This window comes from Felis catus, chromosome C1, assembly GCF_018350175.1.
Source record: "Felis catus isolate Fca126 chromosome C1, F.catus_Fca126_mat1.0, whole genome shotgun sequence".
Lineage (NCBI taxonomy): Eukaryota > Metazoa > Chordata > Mammalia > Carnivora > Felidae > Felis > Felis catus.
Genome location: NC_058375.1, coordinates 160,346,531 through 160,367,833, shown reverse-complemented (window position 1 = coordinate 160,367,833; position 21,303 = coordinate 160,346,531). Strand labels below are relative to the sequence as shown.

At 36.5% G+C, this 21,303-nt stretch overlaps 1 protein-coding gene across 4 annotated transcripts in view; it reads left to right on the top strand.

The window, feature by feature from the left end:
- Positions 1-21,303, top strand: part of SLC25A12 (solute carrier family 25 member 12) — a 207,796-nt gene that overhangs the window by 128,912 nt on the left and 57,581 nt on the right. For 3 of the 4 annotated variants that reach the window (XM_019838262.3, XM_019838261.3, XM_011285309.4), the window contains 2 exons: positions 6,875-6,990; positions 15,126-15,265. In XM_019838262.3, the coding sequence (XP_019693821.1) occupies positions 6,875-6,990; positions 15,126-15,265 (256 nt within the window). Of the gene's footprint in view, positions 1-6,874; positions 6,991-11,572; positions 11,677-15,125; positions 15,266-21,303 lie in introns of those variants that run through there. The other variant, XM_011285310.4, reaches the window with a different exon arrangement.

Here is a 21,303-nt window from a genome sequence, read left to right as displayed (position 1 = left end):
TTCCTCTCTTTGGAATTAGTCAGATTGGGTTCTGTAGGAAATCTGATTCAAAGAGCTAGATCACATAGGGTACCTGCATGGTTCAGTTGGTTAAACATCTGTCCACCCATCGGACTCTTTATTTCATTTCAGGTCATGACCTCACAGTTTGATTCCTGAGATGGAGCCCCGAATTGGGCTCTGTGCTGACAGCGTGGGGCCTGCTTGGATTTCTCTCTCTCCTCTTTCTCTGCCCCTCCCCACACTTGCACGCTCACTGTCTCTGAAAATAAATAAACATTAAAAAAAACAGATCATAAAAATTATCAGTGAGTTTATGAAACATATAGGTAATTTGTAAAAGCAGAGAAAGCTGGAATTTTCTAGAAACACAGCAATTCTTAACCTCTTATTCATGGATAGTCTTCAGGGGTTCCTGAAGTTGCTGAAATATCATGCAAAATGAGTGAATTTGTATCTGCGTTTTTCTCGGGAGAAATCCCAGGTTTTCAGAAGGACCTGTGACTTCAAAAAAGGTTAAGTATCATTGCTGAAGTTTCTTTAATACTTGCAATTGAAGATGGAGTGCCTGGGTGGCTCGCTTGGTTAAGTGTCTGACTCTTGATATTGGCTCGGGTCATGATCTCACCATTGTGAGATCGAGCCCTGCACTGGGCTCTGTGCTGAGCGTGGAACCTGCTTAGGATTCTCTCTCTCCCTCTCTCTCTGCCCCTCCCCTGCTCTCTGTCTCTCTCTCTCAAAAAAAAATAAAAAAAACCTTTAAAAAAATACTTGTAATTCAAGAAAATGAAAGGTTTTTTTTATTTATTTTTATTTTTTTTTAATGTTTATTTATTTTTGAGACAGAGAGAGACAGAGCATGAATGGGGGAGGGTCAGAGAGAGAGGGAGACACAGAATCCGAAGCAGGCTCCAGACTCCTAGCCGTCAGCACAGAGCCCGACGCGGGGCTCGAACCCACGGACCGTGAGATCATGAACTGAGCTGAAGTCGGATGCCCAACCGACTGAGCCACCCAGGCGCCCCAAGAAAATGAAAGGTTTTGATGATGTTTAACTTATTCCAAGTAGTCACTCTTGTTCATTTAACGTTTAAGGAAAATGAGGCCTAGAGAGATTGATTGATTTGCCCAATAACACAAAATTCTCTTAATTTTTAGTCCATTTTCCTTCTTTAATCATCTTTTTAAAAAATGATGTTCTCTTTCTTCCCCACTTTCTGTTTCCCACTCCTTTACCAAGGACAGTGATCAAAGATTAGAATAGTGTATGTAGTTGGTACATTTTTTTTATAGCCCCAAGAGGTATTCCTTGGTTCTGTTGTAGTTTTTGTGTTTTTTTTTTTTTTGATGAGAGTCTTATAATTTGAAGTAGCATCACATAGGTTGTTTATAATTATCAAAACCAAATCTTAATAGCACTAGTATACAGAGGTCTAAGTGATTTAATTAAGTATGTGGGAAAAGCAGGTTTGAGAGAGGTCAGTACCATACCTTTTTGTACCCTGGACCGCCTCACCCTCTGCTGCATGTTTTCTTAGCATGTAAACCACCCCCTTTCTCCTCTTCCGCATTCCTTTTCCTCCAATAGATAGTAAAATAAGCAGGAGTGTTTTGATATAGGTGTTTGTTGTGCAGAACCATGTAGAAGCAACATCGTATGGTATAAATAGCATGATGGGTTGTCTAAAGTAAAAGTCATTAGTCAAATGTTATTTGTGAAATTGTGGCTTAAACTTTGAAATTGTGCTTTTATAATGAAAGGCAAAATGATTTTATGCATTAAATGAAGATTTCAGGAACTATTCTTGTGTGATATAATCTAAAGTGTTTAGACAGTTGCTTGTTTGAAGCTGTAACTTCTAGAATTATAGTTTCTATATTTAGCTCTGGCCAGAATTTCATCTGGAAGCTCTAGTCTATAATGTGTAAAACTATTACTTTTCTCTTTTAGTTTTTCATAACTGCTTTCCTTTACTCTTCTACATGTATATAAAAAAAATGATGATGGGGCGCCTGGGTGGCGCAGTCGGTTAAGCGTCCGACTTCAGCCAGGTCACGATCTCGCGGTCCGTGAGTTTGAGCCCCGCGTCAGGCTCTGGGCTGATGGCTCAGAGCCTGGAGCCTGCTTCCGATTCTGTGTCTCCCTCTCTCTCTGCCCCTCCCCCGTTCATGCTCTGTCTCTCTCTGTCCCAAAAATAAATAAACGTTGAAAAAAAAAATTAAAAAAAAAAATGATGCATGTAGAAAAACCTTTTATGCAAAAATCTTGATGGTTTTAAAAATTGCAAAATTAACATATTAATATTTTGAAATTTTATTAGTTTCCATTCAGTAAATTTAAAAGGAACTTTGTAGAAAAATTTTAAAACATCCAATTCATAAAATCCATTATTTCAAAAAAAATTTTTTTAATGTTTATTTATTTTTGAGAGAGAGATAGAGACAGAATGTGAGCAGGGGAGGGGCAGAGAGAGAGGGAGACACAGAATCCGAAGCAGGCTCCGGGCTCCAAGCTATCAGCACAGAGCCCGACGCGGGGCTCGAACCCACAAATGGCGAGATCCTGACCTGAGCTGAAGTTGGATGCCCAACCGACTGAGCCACCCAGGCTCCCGTAAAATCCATTATTTCAGAGTATAAAATGAATACATGTTCTTTGTAAAAAGTCAAGCAGCAGGTATGGTAAAAAGTGAAGGTGCCACCCCATCCTTATTGAAAGAAAACAAACAATTTATTAAACTATGAACTTAGCAGTGGTTTCTTCACTCCAGTTAGCGTCTTGTGGTTTGCATTGGCGCTGCTTAAGTCTTGATCAAGGCCTTCTAACAATAGAGGAATTCATAGCAGGATAAAGGAAAAAGAGCCTTAAAAATTATTCCAGAACACGTTTGCTTTATGTTAGCAGATAAACAGGCCATTTCTTGCTTTATGAAAAGTATTGTTCCACTGTCATGTGGTATAAAAGGCCTATGGGCTAAAGATAGATAGGGAGCATATCAGAGAGACAAAATGGTCCATTACCCTCACCTCCTACTTCTTCCCAATATTTTATTATGAAAATTCAAACATTCAGGAAGGTTGAAGGTATTTTACAGTGTATACTTAACATACTCATCATGTTCTACCATTAACATTTTTCTATGCTTCGTTTTTCATATATCTATCTTTACATCAATCCATCTTGTTTTTTCACCCATTTCAAAGTAAATTGCGAACACTGATACTTTTCTTACACATTTCAGCATGCATATTATTAACTGGATTTCAGTATTTGTTTTGAGTGTTTTCTTTATATGTAAAATTTACCCACAGTGACAAATACAAAACTTAAAGGTGCATTTGCTGAGTTCTAATAAATGCCTATACTTGGGTAATCTCAGGTGACTTTTTACCGTATTAAAATATATATATAATACAATTTATCATTTTAACCATTTTTAAGTATATATTTCAGTGGCATTAAGTATATTCATATTGTTGTACCACCATCACTACTATCCATTCTACCTTTTTTTTTTTTTTCCATCTTCTCATACTGAAACTCTGTACCCATGAAACAGTGAGTTCCTGTTTTGTCCCGATACTCAGCCTCTAGTAATCACTATTGTACTTTCTGTTTCTAATGTGTTTGACTATGTTAGATACTTCATGTAAGTGGAATAATGTATTATTTGTCCTTTCGTGTTTGATTTCACTTAGCCTGTTGTTTTCAAGATTCACCCATGCTACAGCTTGTGTCAGAATTTCGTTCCTTTTTAAGGCCGATTAATATGAAGTGACTTAATTTTTAAGTTGCTGATGCCTTTGTGTTTCTTAATTGATCTTTCTTCAAATAAATCACTCTGTGTAACAAAGGTAAGTGAGTATTGAGGATTGGTTGAGGATTCCCCCAATATCTTCTTTTTTAATTGTTTTTTTAATGTTTTATTTATTTTTGAGAGAAAGAGCATGAGCAGGGGCAGGGCAGAGAGAGAGAGAGGGACAGAGGATCCAAAGCAGGGTCTGTGCTGACAGCAGAGAGCCCGACATGGGGCTCGAGCTCACGGGGATGGTCCCCAGGGGCAGGTGTAGATAACTGATGGGCCCTGCTGTCCCTGAAGAGGTAGCTTCCACTTTGGCTCCAGGAGACTGGTGGAATGAAAAGTATTGGGACCAGAAGCTGGTTGCCCTTGCTCACAATTTAACAAGGGAAACCAGAAAGCTGGATATTTGTGTGAAATATTTATAATTTCCTAATGTTGGCAACTAATGTAACTAAAAATACTATTCTTTGCATGGCCAAAGAAAACATGTGTGGGCTAAATTTACTCTGCCAGCCGACCATTTATGACCTTTGCTAGTTAAGGAAAAAGTCTTACCTTTTCTCATAGAGAAAAGTTTTACTACTGAGTATGAAATGTATTTTAAAGCTACATATTCTGTATTTTAGGGTAATTGTATTTTTGATGTCAGATTCCTGAGACTATTTTGGAAAAACCATGATGTTACAGGTTTTTTTTTTTTATTTTTAATTCATAATCAGCCTAATTACTTTGTAGTTTTTAAATTACTCTTATAATCAAAAGAATAATGCTAATTCTTCATGATAAAAATTTCAAACATAGAATTACATAATGTAGAAAATGAAGGCCTTCTCTAAGTCATCCCTATATCATTACTGTATTTGTGTTATATATTCTTTTTTTTTTTTTTAAGTTTATTTATAATCTCTACACCCAACATGGAGCTTGAACTCACAACCCTGAGATCAGGAGACACATGCTGTACCGACTGAGCCAGAGCCAGGCAACCCTTGTGTTATACATTGTTATTAAAACCTCATAGGACTCAGTGCTTTTTAGGAGTGTGTAGATGATGATACCTGATATGTTATAACTTCATTTGTTTTTACTACCTGAAAATTTGTGTAATGATAACCACGCTTTTGTGTTTTTAGTAGTATACCAATGCATAAAATGTATTATGAAAGGTGACCTGATAAACAGTTTATTGGGTTGTTCTTCCCAGGATTCATTAGGCACTTAAGCTCCTAATTCCACCAAAGATTCTTCAGCAGGGGCACAGTGAAGGCATAGTCTTTAGTGCCCTGAATCATACCACCACAAAGCCTTTCCCTCAATAAAGGGAAAAGGCATAGTATGCACCATTGCTTTGGATATAATGTAATTTGTGTAACTTAAACATAATTCAGAGTGTTACAAGTAATGGAAAAGGAAACTACAAATGTAAAATATGTCTTAGATGAATGGAGACATAAAATGAAATGTAAAATGTAGTCATTTTCCTAAATCTGTGTTGAGAAATATAGCTCTCTGTAAAGCCATATATTCTTGGGGCACCTGGGTGGTTCAGTCAGTTAAGCGTCTAACTTCGGCTCAGGTCATGATCTCACAGTTCATGGGTTTGAGCCCCACTTTGGGCTCTCCGCTGACAGTGCAGAGCCTACTTTGAATCCTCTCTCTCTGTCCCTCCCCGCTTACTCAGTCTCTCTCAAAAATAAACACTTAAATAAATAAATAAAAGCCGTATATTATAAATTGAGTTCATTCAAGAATATTTACAAGTTCTTACCTGAATCAAACTTGTGCTCTGTGACAAGCCTATCTTCTCGCAGGAAATCAGACTTTAAACAATGAATTACATAACTATTTTATTTATTTATTTATTTAAAATTTTTTTTTATTCGACGTTTATTTATTTTTGAGACATAGACAGAGCATGAACGGGGGAGGGTCAGAGAGAGAGGGAGACACAGAATCTGAAACAGGCTCCAGGCTCTGAGCTGTCAGCACAGAGCCTGATGCGGGGCTTGAACTCACGGAGTGTGAGATCATGACCTGAGCCGAAGTCGGTTGCCCAACCGACTGAGCCACCCAGGCGCCCCACATAACTATTTTAATAAAAATTTTGCAAGGGGCACTAAAAAGGTACAGTGTGCTGCTGTAAGGCTGTAAAGGGTAAGTGAAATCATCTCGAGACTGTGAGATGGTTGGTTGGTTGTCTTGAGGAAATGATATTTGATCTGGGCTATGTAAGGATGGGTACAAATTAAATGGGCAGAAGTTTGGAGATGGTGGGATCATTCCAAGGAAAGTGAAATGTTGTGTGATGGTCCTGGGTGGAAGGAGCAGGGATTGAAAAAGAGTGGGTTGGAGTGCAGAGAACAAAGGGGAGGCATACAGAGATCAGATCCTGAGGGGCAAGAAGCCACGTTAAGATTAGGTCTATTCCTTTTGATAGGGTGACTATAAATGTATTGTCCAAACCAGGCCATTTGAGAATAAAAGGCAGCACCATTACTAATATGAATACGTAAATAAATAACTACATGTATTTATATATTTATAAAAAACCAGATTTTTATAATGCTGTTACTTGGATATTAGTCACTTACCAATAGCAGCAACATGGTGTGGGATGTTTGCAGCAAGCTTGCTATGGAAGATGACTCTAAACTATGTACTAGCATATGCCAACTGTATAAGATCATTGAAGGCAATTTTAGTATAATTTTGGCCACTGGCCAATTTCACAACCCTGAGTAATCTAGGACTCCATGTGCTTTAGTTTCCCTCCTCTTGTTTTGAATCTTCCTTTAAAAAATGTATTATTGACATTTCAAGCCTATAAAACCCAGACTAGTGTAGCAAATTCAATATCCTCATCACCAAGTTTGGGTAATTATTAAAATAATTATTAAATTTGTTTTATTTATATTTTTCATCTCCTGGATTATTTTGAAGCAAATTCCAGATGACTTCCCTTTACCAATTGTGTGGTTACCCTGAGCTATAGTTCATACAGTAAAGACAGGTTAAATGCCTGATATTTTCCCTTTCTTTACCAGCCAATAACATGTTATATTTTGTTGCAGATTGATCTCCTATCAAGAATTCTTGGCATTTGAATCTGTTTTGTGTGCTCCAGATTCTATGTTCATAGTGGCTTTCCAGTTGTTTGACAAGAGTGGAAATGGAGAGGTGACATTTGGTAAGGAAAAAAAAAGATTATAAGGGATAAGTGAAGTTAGTGAAGCTGGTCCAGTCTTTAATTGCTAAATCTAGTAAATGCATATAAATTGCTGATTATCTAGGAGCTAGTTAATAAGTGAAGTATTGATTTCCTCAAAGAATTTACACAGATAAAATTAAAATGGTGTATTTTCTTTAAAGCATTAGACAATTGCAAAAAATTAAGGAATCTTTGCTCATTGAGTCATTTATTGACACTTTTACATTCCAAAAATATGTGGTGTAAACTTTTCTTGCTCTGGGCTAGCCTGAGCAAAATTCTTTATGAAACAGACGAGGAACAACATGGAATAATCATATCATTCTTGAAGGGATTTTTGGGTAGAGAGTGCATAGCTCCTCAGTAGCAGTTTGGAAAAGTGCTACGATGTAACACCAAGAATGGAACTGAAGGAGGGAGTTAACAATAGTTAGCATTCTCTGAATCACCATTGTAAATTTTTGATTTTAGGAAACAAGCCTAGAACATTGAAACTAACATTTGTGTTAAATATAGAAATTGATATAAATCCTTTGCTAGGCGTATAATCTAGCACAAGATCAGTGTTTGACAAGCATATAAACTAGAATTTCTGTTTGTAGCCATGTATGTTTTAGTTTTTAAAGACGCTTATTTGCAGAAATTAGTTTATGTTTACCGTATCTGCTAATTTTTCCTGCAACAGGTTTTTCAATAAAAACAATGCAGTGTTTTCAAAGACCTTGAATCCTCTTCTTTTTAAAAAAATATTTATATATTTTTATTGTGATACAAGAACACATAAAATCTTAACCATTTTTCAGTGTACAGTTCAGTAGCATTGAGTATATTCACATAGTCGTGAAACAGATTTCCAGAACTTTTTTATCTTGTAAAGCTGAACTTGAGCCCCTTTTATAGGGTGAATTTGCATCAATATGTTGTAGAGAGACTCTTGAAAATCAGGCTTTCCCTGAGCTAAATATTTATTCACCACAGAATTTGTCTTCTAAAAAAAATCCTTCAGTTACACCCAAAGGAGGAAGTATCACTGCCATGAAAAGAATGGTGAGAAAATACAGGTATTAGAAGGACCAGTGGTGCTCTTTAATGCTTTTAGTGGGCACATTTTCTAGCTTGGCATTGACTGTTTCCTTTTGTCCATTGACCTAGTTGTTGTCAGTGTAAGATTTCCCCAAATCATTACCTATGCAGAACTCCTTAGGTTTCTGTATCCATGTTGGCATACTCCTGCTTTGGAGCAAGCTCTGGCCACTCTGCCTCGTAAAGAAGGTTGATTTTTCCCAGAAGCACCCAAATTCTGTAGTTTAAAATATAAAACCTTATTATCTCATCACTCAGCATTAACTCCAGACCACTAATAATGCTGCATTTTCTGTTTTCAATAGGTATCACACATTCTCACATGTCTCACTTCCAAATGTGCAGCAATACTTGGGAAATACTTCCATACAAATATCTGTATTAGTGATGGTAGACCTGTGCTTCTATCATGTATCCATTGTTTTAAGAATTAGATTTCCCAAAACCAAATTGTGGGGACTTTTGTCCTTCCTACCTTGGTATCATGGTTCTTTGTGTCATCTCCATTTGATGCTTTTCGCAATTTCTATTTTAAAAAACAAGTCACTCAAGTCAGTTCATCCAGTTGACTAACAATAGAGACCCATGCCAGTGTTGATTAGTAGATTAAAATGGGTATAAGAAGCAGTTGAGTGGTTTATGAACACATTTATTTCATGCAAATGAGAGCTTGTAGTTATTAGATCCCAACTTTAGCATTTTAAAGATCTTTTGTTTTTCTCCCAGACTATGATTCATGAGTTAGAATTTTAAGAAAATATAATTAGGATTAGAAGCAAAACAAATCAGTTTCAGTTGTTATAGCTCCTGATATGACCTGAAAAATAAACATATGAACCCTCCAAAATCCTGCTTTCATTCTTCTGCTTCATAATGTAGAGATAGGAAGATTCCTATGGAATGAGGTACTGCTGAATGCCCTTTCAACATTGTTCTTGGAGCCCCTGGCCAGTTGGGTGGTTGTCTTGATGATGGTCATCTGTTTCTTGGGGACCTTGACCATTTTCCCTTCCTGTCTTGCCTCCCTGGTTTTGAGGATTCATTTTAGACAAATTTTCTTAAATAAAAATCATAATGAAGGAGAGAAAGTTTAATTTTATATTATTAAGGAAAGAGGAAAAGCATTGAAACTGTTACAAATGCCATTTAACAAGATTTCTAAGGCCTACTCATTACAGGCTGTTTTCAAGACTACAGAATTTCAGCATAAGGAACTAATTAACTTGGAGTTTATTTTTATAGGATTTTGGATCTGTGTTAAAGGTCAGTTTTCATGTTTGTATCCACTTAATAAAATGAATTGTGCTTATGTATTTATAGATATATGTTTAGGTAAAAGGAAATTATAGATCCATTCTAACTGTAAATCCTTTTCACCAAATGGCCTTGTATTTTCTAGTTTAGAATTTATTTAAAGTACAATTTTCTCTTGTGCACACCAGGAGAGAAAGGTGGGAGAGAATATTGGATGCCAGGTGTAATGGAGTGGGGGGGGGGGGGGACTGTTATGCCATTGGTATCTCGTGGACTATGATGATGATGTTATTATCTGTGTATTTGTATATATTGTTCTCATCTATGCTTTTGTTTTTTTAGATACGCTTTTTAATACACATCAGATTAGATACTTAAGTTGTGTACATTTTTGCAAGTATTTATGTAAATAGGAATATCGAACAACATTTACTTGAGTGCTGGACAAGTTTTTTGTTTCTGTTTTTTAATTGTTAGAGATGCCTCTACTTTGGGGGAGAAGACTTACATTGAGACCTCGGTAATCCATTTCAGAATGTGCAAGCAAGCGCAGGAGAGGGTTCTGGAGTTTTTAAAAGAGTGAATAAAACCATAGTTGTTTCCTCTTTGATGTTCTTTTAATAAAATTTCTAATGCATGCTGTGGATAATTACTTAATGGCTTATATATCTGTTACTGCCACTGTTGAGCCTTGTGGAGGCCGTTGCATGATTGGTGTGTGCTAGATACAGTCTAAACTTGCCTTGGTCTCACTACTAGCCTCTAGTGTACTGGGTATTCTGCTTGATAGAATTAGGTTGAGGTAACCTAGATAACCAGTTATACTACATTGTGTTGTCAGTAGCTGCCTTGCATTTGTCCCACATTTAAAAAATAAAAGCCCATTGCGTTAACAAAGATGTAATCCTTCTAAAAAAAATGAAACCCCAACTCCTGTCTATTAACTAATAAATGAATATAAGATATGTTGTACAGTCTAAGTTTTTTATTAAAATCTCATCAGCATTGTGTTCCAAAGCGCTTGCCTAGGAATGGGACCTCTCCAAAGTGATTTTTTTCAAGGGCACATCTTTATCCCCTCACTGTAGAACCCTGAAAAAGCAGGGATTCCTTTTGATTTGGTACTGTTTTTGATTGTCATTAAATACAGCAAATAGAAATGGGTTCCATTTGTGCCTTTAAAATAGACTCTTTTTCCCTGAAGGGAAGAATAGATTGGGGTGGCTTAGGCATAACCACCGCTGTTTTTAAAAGGTTCGGGAGATGGAAGTCTAGATGTGAAAAATTACCCTCTCTCAGTGGGAACAAAGCTGTAGACATGGAATACTATGAAAATCTAATGGTAACCAATACCTAATTTGGTCTAGTAAGAATTAGAGCTTCACCTGGGTGTTCAAAATAAATCAGTAAGAATTTTGAGACCCCTTTCAGATATTGCAGAAAAAAAATCCTGTTAATACTGAAGGCTACTAGAGTAGCTTAGAGTTTAAGGTTAAAAAAAAAAGGTCATAGTGTTATTAGTTTTTATGCATTTGGTGATAGACTGGTGAAGCATCTAGTTTCTATAGTAATAGATGCTCTTTAAATGTAAACTCATCCTTCCTGAGAAACGGACCTTCACATATATTTGGCAGCAGGACTACTCTGTTGACTAATTGTATGGTAGTCCCTTCTGGAGGTAGGTAAAGGATTAATAGAAATACTTTTGCTTAGAGAAACAGAGGAAGTCACCTAGGAAATTAATGACCCAACTGGAAGTAGAACCTAGTAGTCTGGGACTGAGTCTACATGCTATTTTGGTTGGGACTTCCTCTACCAAGTTCCTGTTGTTGAACATTCTGTTGTTGTTGTTTGTTTTCCTTTGTTTTCTTTTTTGGTCTCTTAGTTGTTCCTCTTCTTTCTCCCCAAGTTTTCCTTCACTGAAAAACTCTTTACTTCCACAAGTCTCGCCATTGTTTTTGTTCAGTTATACACAAGGAATTCACTGTTTTGGTGGGAGTCCTTCTAAAAGCCTCTCTGACTTCACTTTAAGAACTATGCAGATGAAACTGAGCTATTGAGGACTCCCCCGCCCCCACCCCCACTGACAATAAAAATGTTTGGTCTCAAGCCTCTTAAGTTGGAAGCAGTGGCTCCTGCTGGGCTGGAATCCTTGGAATCAGGATGTCGTTGGGCTGATGGTAGGTGGGCTGTGTCACAGGGCTGATGGCTTGTATACCTACAGGAGGAGTTCTCTGGCCACACCGTTGGTACAGCAGCTCCTTCCAGGCTCATTCATGGAACAGGCATGGCGGCAGTCTTGGAGAAGAGTGCCAGCCCCGGTCAGAGGTAATTTTGTACTGAAGAAAGGTGAACAAGACCAGTAGGAAGCTCCCATAAGGACCAGGGGAGGGATGAGGGTGGATGAGATGGGGAGACACATTGTGGGCTGTTGGGGAAATTAAAACCTCTGTTAAGACATATTTACATAATATATATGCTTCAATGTGTAATTCATCTAGTCCAATCATCATAAGTGACTGATACAGCTGAACTGACTAATGTTATACGTCTGTGAACATTTTTACTTAATCACAGTTGTCACCATTACCTGCCCTCCTGACAAATCATACTCCTTTCCTTTGAGCAAAGAGAACATAATGACAGGCTACTTTTGTATCTGGCCCCAACTCCCTTTTCAAGAGGAATTATAAACCATCTCTTTCATAAGCCCATGCTCTGCAGGAAGTGAAAAAGTGGTCTATTGTTTTCTATATGTCAGAAAACGAATGGATTCCTATATCCCGTAGCAATACCAACCTAGTATAAAACAGTAGATCATGATCTTGCTGCCAATAAGATGTGACTGTCATAGCCCTTTCATCCAGGCCAGAACTATGGCCACTGAGATAATACTCCAAGGAGTGCTATTTAGAGCTAAAGACCCTTGTTTGCCACTGGAAAGACGGGATTCTCTGTGGGGGCGGTGGGGGTGGGGGTGGGGGGGGACTTGCTATGCATTTTCAGTTAGATGTATTGGGAATATTTGAGATTATTGGGGTTCCCTTTTATGTCATGCAGAACCGGATAAAACTGGATAAAGAGAGCATCACATGTTTGAGCTGTTGCCTCACACAAGTAGAAGCTCTCCAGTTCTGGAGCTTTTGTATAACTTTTTTTTTTTGGATAAGCACATCCTGGTAAAGTGGTAATTATGAATTGGATTTTAAAATAATAGTTGTACTAATTATTTTTATAAGCTTCCTGAATTAGCCTTAGGCAGTTGGTAGTAAAATAATAACAGAAAGGAAGTGGGACACATCAAGAGGTGCCAAAGTAGGTTTGAAATTTTGTTAGTCCTAGTAACTATAGTTGTAGCCTGTGACATAGTCAAAATAACTAAGTGTCTGGGGGGTGGTAAATAAAACAGCATATATTAATGCTTATAATAAAATCATGTCCAAAGCTATCAATGACCACTTTGGGAGAAGTAGGAAATGTTGAAACAAATAGTCATGGAAAATGACACTTCAATATTTGGGAAGATTACTATGAGTAATTTAAGCTATCATTTTAATTGTTTCAAAGATATTCCAAGATCTTAGCTAGAGGTTGCTAGGAAGTTTACAAAATAGGATTTTAGTTAAAGTTTTTATTATGGAACTTTTTCTGAATGTAAATTCGACATTATAACTTCGGTTTATCCTTTTTGTGATAGTAGAAAACAATTTTCATAATTAAGTAAATTTTCATAGTTTGAAAGCTTTTGAATCTTTGATTGTATTTGATTAATTTCACAGTAATATTCTAATATTTTCTGATCATGTAAAGGGAATTCAGTTTTATTCCACCATTGTTTAAAACTTAATCTAGGTAGCAGTATGTACATTTCTTGTCAAATAGTTGAGTTTTAGGATTTGTAACCTTTAAAATAAAGGTTATAAAAAATGTATTCCCTTTCATAATCTTAATATTTAAATTAAATATATGTAGTAGTTTAAGTTATTCTATTCTGCTTTCCCTTAATTTCTTTGTGTCTTATTAGTTTAACACTATTTGTTGGATCTTAAAAATAAGAAATCAAAGTAATTAATTTGGGAATAAAGCAGCTAATTATTTAAAAAAAGATCCTAAAAAAATCTTTGCTGATCTCTCTTAATATATTTAGCTCTATTTTTGGTAACCCTTATTAGTTATCTTATAAACTTTGACATATTTTACAACTGTTGATATTCCACATAGATTTGAGGGTAAACTTTTATATTGGTTAAAAGCCAAGATCTATCCCATGAATTGCTACTGAGTTTTTGTTTTTTTGTTTTTGTTTGTTTGTTTGTTTTTGCTTTTAGAAACAAAACCCCATATATTTAATTTGTGTTTATGGAAGGTGAAAATATTTTAATGTGGTTTGAAAATTATGATATAGTATTGCTAACTAGGCAAGAAATAAATGCTATATTCCATTTGAAAGAAAAGATGAGAATCCCATCTCCCCAGTGACATCCAATGCCTTCTTCCAACTTACTGATAGCAGTGACCTATTCGGAGCTGTTATATTGAGTCCAGACTGGTAGGATTTCCAGTTCAGAATTCTTACACTCTCTTCCACCTCCCCCTTCCCACCCCAGTAATGCTTTTATCAAGAAAAAAATGGTATATAAAACTAAAGGGAATCCATTAAACCATTTACAATATGAGATCAGTATCTTATTCAAAGAATTTACAGAAAGTAGAGAAAGTAGCATAGTTGGAGATTATAAAACATTAAACTTGTATTTGCTAATTAGTAAAATTGTAGCTATGGATGGTAAAACGCTTCCACTAATTGGCTTACATTTGAAAATAATTTTGTTCTTAAGACATCAATAAAACAGGCTTCCTGCTTTCTTAACTTTGTTAATGACTTTTTTTTTTTTTTTTTTGGCATGAGCTTCTAAATTAGGCTATCCAGTCTATGCTTGTTAATGTACCAGTCATTTGTGAATTGACTTTTATAATAAGTGTAGAACTGTGTAAGAAAGTGACTGACATTGTTAGTGCATGAAGACCAGCTGTCAGAGGGTTTTGGTTGTATATTTACACAGTGTGACTGGTTCCTATCTTAAAGTTAGTGTACTGTGTTTAGTCCTTCTTTATTTAAAAGTGAATCACTAATTTCACTTATCTTAAAATATTTTAATAGTTGAGACTAATAATCATGCTTTTTATGGGGATTTTGTAGCTTTGTGTCAAGACCATATTTTTGACAATATCAGAAGCTTTTAATAAGGTGCTTGCTGCTGAGCTAATGATACGCTTTTGGTAGTATTTCTTATACCTATCTTCAATAGACAGATTCAGGCTAGTGTGAATGTAATAATCAAGCCTCAATCAAACCATACTTAGTATGACAAATATTGCATTATACTGTAATTTAGGTATTCATGCTTCTGATAAAGGGCTTAATTCGACTCCTTGAGGAACCGGGAAAACACTATTGATTTTATACAGGAATGCAAAGTAGCAGCCATTTATAGTGCAAGATATAAATCACTTCCTAATTAAAATTAAATCAAGAGAAATTAAGAATCTCATGGCCTTATATGTAATGGTACACAATCTTAAGTGTAAAATTATATTTTGTATCAATTGTGTTCCTGTGCATGGGTTTCTGGGCACGAAAAATTTTGCAGCTAATCTTAATAGAAGCAGATAATATTGACTTGAAATTTCTCTTAATTTCTTTCTGTAGGAACATTGCAGTGGACTAAACTACTTATTCCAGATATAATTTGTTTATTTTTGTCTTCCCTTTTAAGAAAATGTCAAAGAAATTTTTGGACAGACTATTATTCATCACCATATCCCTTTTAACTGGGACTGTGAATTTATCCGACTGCATTTTGGGCATAATCGGAAGAAGCATCTTAACTACACAGAATTCACACAGTTTCTCCAGGTGAGCCTAGTTTTCATAACCGATGTAAATATATACCATTTCTTCTCCACTTCCCTTTGAGTTTTAAGTTTGTTACCAAAAATAGCAATTCCCTGTGGCTTTTCTTATTTCCCACTGCAGGTTTAAGCTTGTTACCAAAAATAGCAATTCCCTGTGGCATTACACCCCCATTTCTTATTTCCCACTTCCAGAGGCAACTTTTAAGCACTCTTAAACTTGTTTCTTTTCAGCAATCACTTTCATAGCTCACCACAAGTATAGCTGCCATCTGTTACCGTCCAGTGCTATTACAGTACCATTCATTATATTACCCACACTGTACCTCTCATCTCTGACTTACGCCGTAACTGGAAGCCCGTACACCCCACTCTCCTCCATTCATTTTGCCCATCCCCCCACACACTTCCCCTCTGGCAACCACCAGTTCTCTGTATTTATGGGTCTGTTTCAGCTTTGTTTTACTTTTTAGATTCCACATATAAGTGAAATCATATGGTATTTGTCTTCTTTGTCTTTGATTTACTTCATTTAGCATAATACCCTCTAGGTCTATCACTGTTGCTGCAAATGGTAAGATCTCATTCCCCCTTTCTTTTTTTAATGGCTGAGTAATATTCCATTGTACGTATATACCACATCTTCTTTATCTGTTCATCTATCGATGAATACCTGGGTTGCTTCCAGATGTCTTGGCTATTGTTAATAATGCTGCAGTAGGGGCACCTGAGTAGCTCAGGTGGTTAAGTGTGTGACTCTTTATTTCTGCTCAGGTCGTGATCTCACGGTTCATGGGTTAGAGTCCCAAGCTGGGCTCCATGCTGACTGCGTGGAGCCTGCTTGGGATTCTCTCTCTCCCCGTCTCTCTGCCCCTCCCCCGCTTGTGTGAGCATTCTGTCTCTCAAATAAATACTTTTTTTTTTTTAAATGCTGCAATAAACATAAGGATGCTTATATCTTTTCAAATTATTGTTCATTTTCTTTGGGTAAATACCCAGTAGTGGAATTATTGGATTGGATGCTGTTTCTATGTTTAATTATTTGGAGGAAACTCCATACTGTTTCCTGAGAGGTTGCACCAGTTTACATTCCCACCAACAGTGCATGAGGGTTCCGTCTTCTCCACATCCTCAACAACACTTGTTATTTCTTATGTTTTTAATACTAATCATTCTAACAGATGTGAGGTGATATTGTGGTTTTGATTTGCATTTCCTTGATGATTAGTGATGGTGAACATCTTGTTATGTGTCTGTTGGCTATCTGTATGTGTTCTTTGGAGAAATGTCTGTTCAGCTCCTCTGTTTTTTAATCATTGTTTTTTGGTGTTGTAGAAGTTTTTCATGTATTTTGGATATTAACTCTTTATTGGATGTGTGATTTGCAAATATCTTCTCCCATTCAGTACATTGTCTTTTCATTTTGTTGATGGTCTCCTTTACTGTGCAAAAGCTTTTTATTTTGGTGTAGTCCCTATAGTGTACTTTTGTTTTTGTTTCCTTTGCTTCAGGAGACCTATTGAGAAAAATGTTGCTAAGGCCAATATCAGAGAGATTATTGCCTGTGTTTTCTTCTAGGAGTTTTATGGTTTCAGATCTTACATTTAAGTCTTTAATCCATTTGGAGTTTATTTTTGTGTATGGTTAAGACAGTGGTCCAGTGTTATTCTTTTGCATAGTTTTGTCCAGTTTTCCCAGCACCGTTTGTAGAAGAGACTGTCTTTTTCTCATTGTGTACTCTTTCCTGCTTTGTTACAGATTAATTGACCATATGATTGTGGGTTTATTTCTGGGCTGTCTATTCCGGTCCATTGATCTGTGTGTGTTTTTGTTCCAGTACCATACTGTTTTGATTACTACAGCTTTGTAATTTATCTTGAAATCTGGACCTCCAGCTTTATTCTTCTTTCTCAAGATTGCCTTGACAGTATGGGGTCTTTTGTAGTTCTGTACTCTACTTTTAAATTTTTCACTTTTTGGTATTTTTCATTGAATTTGAACTGTGGAAGATCAGGAGCTGGTTCTTTCATCTCTCCCTCTCTCCCACAGACATTTTCTGTCTCCATCACCATATAATTCATATCTGAATTACTATAATTTTATAAATACTATGGATGACTGGGGTGCCTGTGTGGCTCAGTCGGTTAAGTGTGTGACTTTTGATGTCATCTCAGGTCACGATTCCAGGGTTGTGGGATCAGGCTCTGCACTGAGCATGGAGCCTGCTTAAGATTGTCTCTCCCCCTCTGCCTCTTTCCTCCACTCGCTAATTTGCTCTCTCTTTCAAAAAATAAAAAATAAAAATAAAAATAGAGGCACCTGAGTGGCTCATTTGGTTACACGTCCAACTTTTGGTTTCAGCTCAGTTCAGGATCTCATGATTCATGAGATTAAGCCCTGCATTGGGCTCTGCACTGGCAGTGGGGAGCCTGCTTGGGCTTCTCTGTCTCCCCGTCTCTCTGCCCCTCCCCTGCTTGAGCACTCTCTCTCTCTCTCTCTCTCTCTCTCTCTCTCTAAATAAATAAATAAATAACCTTAAAAAAAAATACTGTGCTTGACTAAAATGATTACTTTTCTTAGCGTTTCTAGTTTTTCTTATTTGTTTAGTTTTCTATGTATTAATGCTAATTCATTCTTAAATTTTGCCTCACTTATTAACATTTCATTTTAATGTGTTTACAAAATATTATGTATTCTATCAATTTCATCTTCTTGGAGCTAAGAGCTTTCTTTCTTAAGAAATGGAGATAAAATTCACTTAACATAAACTTAACCATATAAAAGTGCATAATTTAAGTGGCATTTAGTACAGTTCAGTGCTGGGCAACCACTATCTTTGTCTAATTCCAAAACATTTTTATTATTCCAAAAAAAAAAAAATTGTTTACTCATTAAGCAGTCACTCCCCATTCCTGTTTCTCCTCAGCCCCTGGTGACCACCAAACAGCGCTGACTCTATGGATTTACCTATTCTGGATAGTTCATGTACAGTAGTCCCCCCATTATTTACAGTTTTGCTTTTTACAGTTTCAGTGGATCCATGGTCAACCGTGGTCCAGAAGTAGATAATCCTCCTTCTGATGTACCGTTAGAAGGTCAATGGTAGCCTACTGCTATGTCACAATGCCTACATAATTTATCTCACTTCATCTTATCACTTAGACATTTTATCATCTCACATCATCACAGGAAGGAAGGTGAGTACAGCACAGTAGGATATTTTAAGAGGACAAGAGAGAAAGAGACCACATTCACATAACTTTTATTGCAATATATTGTTATAATTTTTTATTATTTTAGTGATAATCTCTTACTGTGTCCAATTTAGGAATTAAACTTTATCTTATGCATGTATAGGAAAAAAACATCATATATAGGGTTTGGTTCTATGTGCAGTATCAGGCATTCACTTGGGGTTCCGAGAACATACACCCCACAGGTAAGGGAGGACTACTATTAATGGAATTATACAGCATGACTTTTTGTGTCTGGCTTTTTTTTTTCTTCTTCTTTCTTTTTTTTTTTTTTTACTTAGCATAATGTTTTCAAGGATTATCCAAGTTGTAGCATGTATTAGTACCTTATTCCTTTTTATGGCTGGGTAATATTCCATTGTACGGATGTACTGTTTTTTGTCTATCCATTCATTAGTTAATGGAGCCTACTAATTGGGTGTTCTTACCTTTTGGTTATCACGAACGTTGATGTACAAGTATTTGTTTGAATAGCTGTTTTCAAATCTTTTGAGTACATCTCTAGATATAAAATTGCTGAGTCATATGATAATTTTATGTTTAATTTTTTGAGGAATTGCCAGACTGTTTCTCATAGCCCCTGCACCATTTTCCTGGAACTTTCTGACCTGCTTCATGGTTGGAGGCTGGACTTTGTACTTTTTGCATAGCTGTCGGTCTGTAATCCCCCTTAGCTTCATACTGGGGAATGCATTTGTCTATCTTCTGTGTTGAATCTTCTGCTTATTGGATTCCATCTCTTTATTATAGTGTAGTTCCTCTTTTTGGTGGAATATTTCCTGTAGTGGCTTCTTGAGGAAAGTATAGTAATTTTTTGTGAGACTTTTTATACCTGAAAACCTCTGTTCTATTTATACTTAGTATGGCTAGGTTTAGAATTCTAGTAGAAATTAGTTCCCTCCTAATTTTGAAAACATTTCTTTTTTGTTTTGTTTCTTCTAGTATTGCCGCTGAGAAGTCCAATGCCATTCTCATTCTTGTTTTTTGTTTTTTTTTTTTTAAGTTTATTTTGAGAGAAAGGGCGAGAGGGAGAGAACTCACCTGCATCTCCACGTGAGCTAGGGAGGGACAGAGAGAGAATCCGAAGCAGGCTTGGTGTCGTCAGCATGGAGTTGGAAGTGGGCCAAAGCAGGGCCTGATGCGAGGCTCGAATTCGTGGAAATTGTGAGATCATGACCTGAGCCTAAATCAAGAGTCAGACACTTAACTGAATGAGCCATGCAGGCGCCCCCATTCTCATTCTTGATTCTGTTTTGACATTTTTTTTTTTCCCCATTCTGGAGAGTCAGATTTTTTTTCCTTTTCTTCAGTGTTTTGAAATTCCATGATGATATTCCTTGGTGCTGGGCATCTAGTGGGCTTTCTGAATTTGAAAACTTTTGTCCTTCAATTCTTGAAAATATTCTCATTGCTTTTTTTTTTTTTATTTACTTCTATTTTCTTTCTTTATGGAACTAGTAAATATATTAAATGTATAATTTAGTTTTCTCTCCCACTTTCCGCCTGAACTTTTAGTAAGTTTTTAATTTTTGTTACATTTAAAATTTTCAGTTCTTTTTCGTTTTCTGAATATTCATTTTTAAAAAATAACATATTGTTCTTTTTCTATAGGTGTACTAGTTTCTCTCACTTCTCCAAATATATTAAAGATAGGTGATTTTTTTCTTCCTGCGAATTGTCTGTTTTCTTCAATTTTCTTTCTTTTTCTCTGTTTGGGTTTTTGTTTTTCATGTTAGTGGCTTTTCTTACAGTCATTGGTCCTCTGCTCATATTTAAGATTGAGGCTTATTGGGAACTTTGAGTTCATGGTATTACTTATTAACTCTAAACCTTATTATAAAGTTTGCTGTCTCGGCTGTCATATTGGGGACCCTTTAATGTCTGTATGTTCAGGTCTTTCTTTTGCATTGGGGACCCAGAGAATAATCATCTAGAATATTAGATCTGGCTATTGACATTATGGTTGCTGAATAATTCAAGAGGGTTAGAGGTCTCAACTTTAAGTGTGGAGATGGACTTTGATTTTATTACCTCTTTTCCACTGTACCTGGTCTCCCCTAGTCCAGATCCTCTATTAAATTCTCTAGGCAGTGAGTCTCTAGTCCTCTACCAGGGTTGGGAAAGGCCAGAATCCTGGCTATAGTGAAGTAGTGCAGGTGACTAAGTGAGTTTTCAACAGACTTCCATCTGAGCTTCCTGTTTGTAGCTCCACCTTCACTGTCACTTGTGAGAGTACTCGTGTAGCCAGTTCTGGAGTTTTTAAGGGGTCCTGTAATGTACATTGCATAGCTTTTTGGCTTTTCCAATGTCTAGTTTTCTTTTATTTTTTTTTTAATGTTTTACTTTTTATTTTTGATTTTGAGAGAGAGTATGTACAAGCAGGGGAGGGGCAGAGAGACAGGAGAGAGAGAATCCCACACAGGCCTCCACACTGTCAGTGCAGAGCCGGATATGGGGCTCAAACCCGCAAACTGTGAGATCATGACCTGAGCTGAAATCCAGAGTCAGATGCTCAACTCACTGAGCCACCCAGATGTCCCTCCGTGTTTAGTTTTCTTGACTCTGCTAAGTCAGTTGTCGCTTGCCTTTCTGCTCTACAATCTTAAAAAACGTAGTTGCTATCTTCTTTTCTGTTCTCTTTGTCCTTGAGTTTCTGTTTTGCTTTTAGTTCCTTTACTGTGATTTTTAGTGAAGAGTGAAGTTTTGGAAGACTGCAGAATTACATGTACTAGTTCATTCTCATTCAAAGCCACAGTTTCTGAAGCGCAGCAGTTTTCATCTCATAGTT